General features: G+C 50.9%; 1 protein-coding gene across 1 annotated transcript; it reads right to left on the bottom strand.

Annotated features, from left to right (window-relative positions):
• Positions 1-276: 276 nt before the first annotated feature.
• Positions 277-1311, bottom strand: LOC103668287 (melanoma-associated antigen B4-like). Its single transcript, XM_008696499.2, has one exon. It carries the CDS (start codon positions 1309-1311, stop codon positions 277-279), a length of 1035 nt encoding a protein of 344 aa, XP_008694721.2.
• Positions 1312-1745: the final 434 nt, after the last annotated feature.

Below are 1745 nucleotides of genomic sequence, written 5' to 3' on the forward strand. Positions count from 1 at the left end.
TAGCTTGTTCTGGATCACAAAAGTGATTTAAGAATTTCCAATTTGTATTTCAAAAAAACAAAGAAAACTCTTACTCCTAAACCTGATAAACAGCAATAAATAAACGTGTGATCCATGTTATTCATAAACTTATACTCTAAATCTAAATAAACTTTCTGTTGAAAGGAACACTGCTTGAAAAATGTAAGGAAAAAAAACCAAATTATTTGTGCATATCAGGAACACTAGTTAACAGGCCTTTCCAACGACAAAGCAAAGAATCTGCCTCTGCCCTCTCTAGGGAAGAGAGGAGCGGCTGGACTTGGCCCGGGAACGCGCACCGGCCTTGGAAGTAGAGGCAGCCCCAGCTGCAGCTCGGGCTCGGGCTCGCTCTTCCTCATTTCGCAGAGCCTCTTCATAATGGAATGGGAAGGCACTGGGGACGGTATCATGAACCTTGGCCAAAAACTCCAGGACTCTCATCTTGCTGGTCTCAGCATGGGCTCTCGGGCCCCACAGGAACTCGTAGCGTGGAGGATCACTGTTGGCCACCTGGCGGTACTCCAGGTACTTTTCCTGAACCAAATCTTGGGTGATGAGCTTCCTGGGCTCCCCGAAGACTAAATGCCTCCTTCCATCAGAGATGCCCAAGATATTCAGGAATTCCCAGATATCCTCCTCAGAGGCTCGGTTGCCGCTCAAGAAGATCACACTCAGGAGAGGCATGAGAAGCCCATTCTTAGAGAAGCCCCTGCCACTGCTCACGCTGCCATCACTGGTGAGGTCCAGGCCGCTGACGAGGATATAGGAGCGACCGCCTGGCTTGACTTCCTTCAATTCTAGGCCAAAGACCAGCTCCATGCACTCGGAGGCTCTCCTGAGGATCTCAGGGAAGTGCTCCCTGTACCTTTTGTTGACGATCTTCAGCATGTCTGCCCTCATAATGGGCTCCCTCAATTTATACTTATACAGCAGGAACTGCACCAACATCCCCACCTTCCTGGTTAGAGGATCTTTGCGAGCACTCTCAGGGGAAGTTGAGGCCCAAGAGGAATTTTTACTTTTCTCAACTTGGCCCTTGGCACCTACATTAGATCTCGGGCGCAAAACACCTGCGGCGGCACTGGTGGTGGCCAAGGCTTCCTGAGGCTCCTGGGAAGTGCCAGGAACAGGGGAGCTTGAGGGAGCATCCCCAAAAACAGGAGAGGAAGAAGGAGTGGTCTCTTCCTCCTCTGCCGTGGTGGCCTGAGCACTCGTAAGACCTTGGGTCTCACCTCTGTTTTGGCGGCGTTTCTCACGAGCACGGAGCTTACTCTTCTGACCACGAGGCATAATGGCTGTGATCAGGGATAGCAGGTAAGGGTGTGAGCCAGTGAACAGGTGACTTGGGCCCCTGCAGGAGGGAGAGTAAGATGGTTTTATCACCTTCAACAGGTGGATTCCACTTTGGCTTTATCAAAGGCCACCTCTGCAGGGTCCTTGAGGGTACTGTTCTAGGACCTCACAATGGCTCCTGTTCCCTTGGTCAGCCTGTCCCCTAAGAATCCCAGAGAGGAACCATGGAACCCTTAGAGTGTGTCTTATTTGCATGCTGCTAGCCCTGCCTTGCGTTTACTCAGGTGAGAGCACGTGTTTGCCGTGAGGCCCCTGTGTTCTGTCATGTTGGGGCCTCTCGGTTTATCTTTAGTATTATCATGTCAATTCTTGGCAAAGCTGGGGCACCTTCTCCTCTGCTACTTTGAAAGTGACACCTCAAAGCTCCCTGG

The sequence above is a fragment of the Ursus maritimus genome (assembly GCF_017311325.1).
Source record: "Ursus maritimus isolate PB19 chromosome X unlocalized genomic scaffold, ASM1731132v1 scaffold_X1, whole genome shotgun sequence".
Taxonomy (NCBI): domain Eukaryota; kingdom Metazoa; phylum Chordata; class Mammalia; order Carnivora; family Ursidae; genus Ursus; species Ursus maritimus.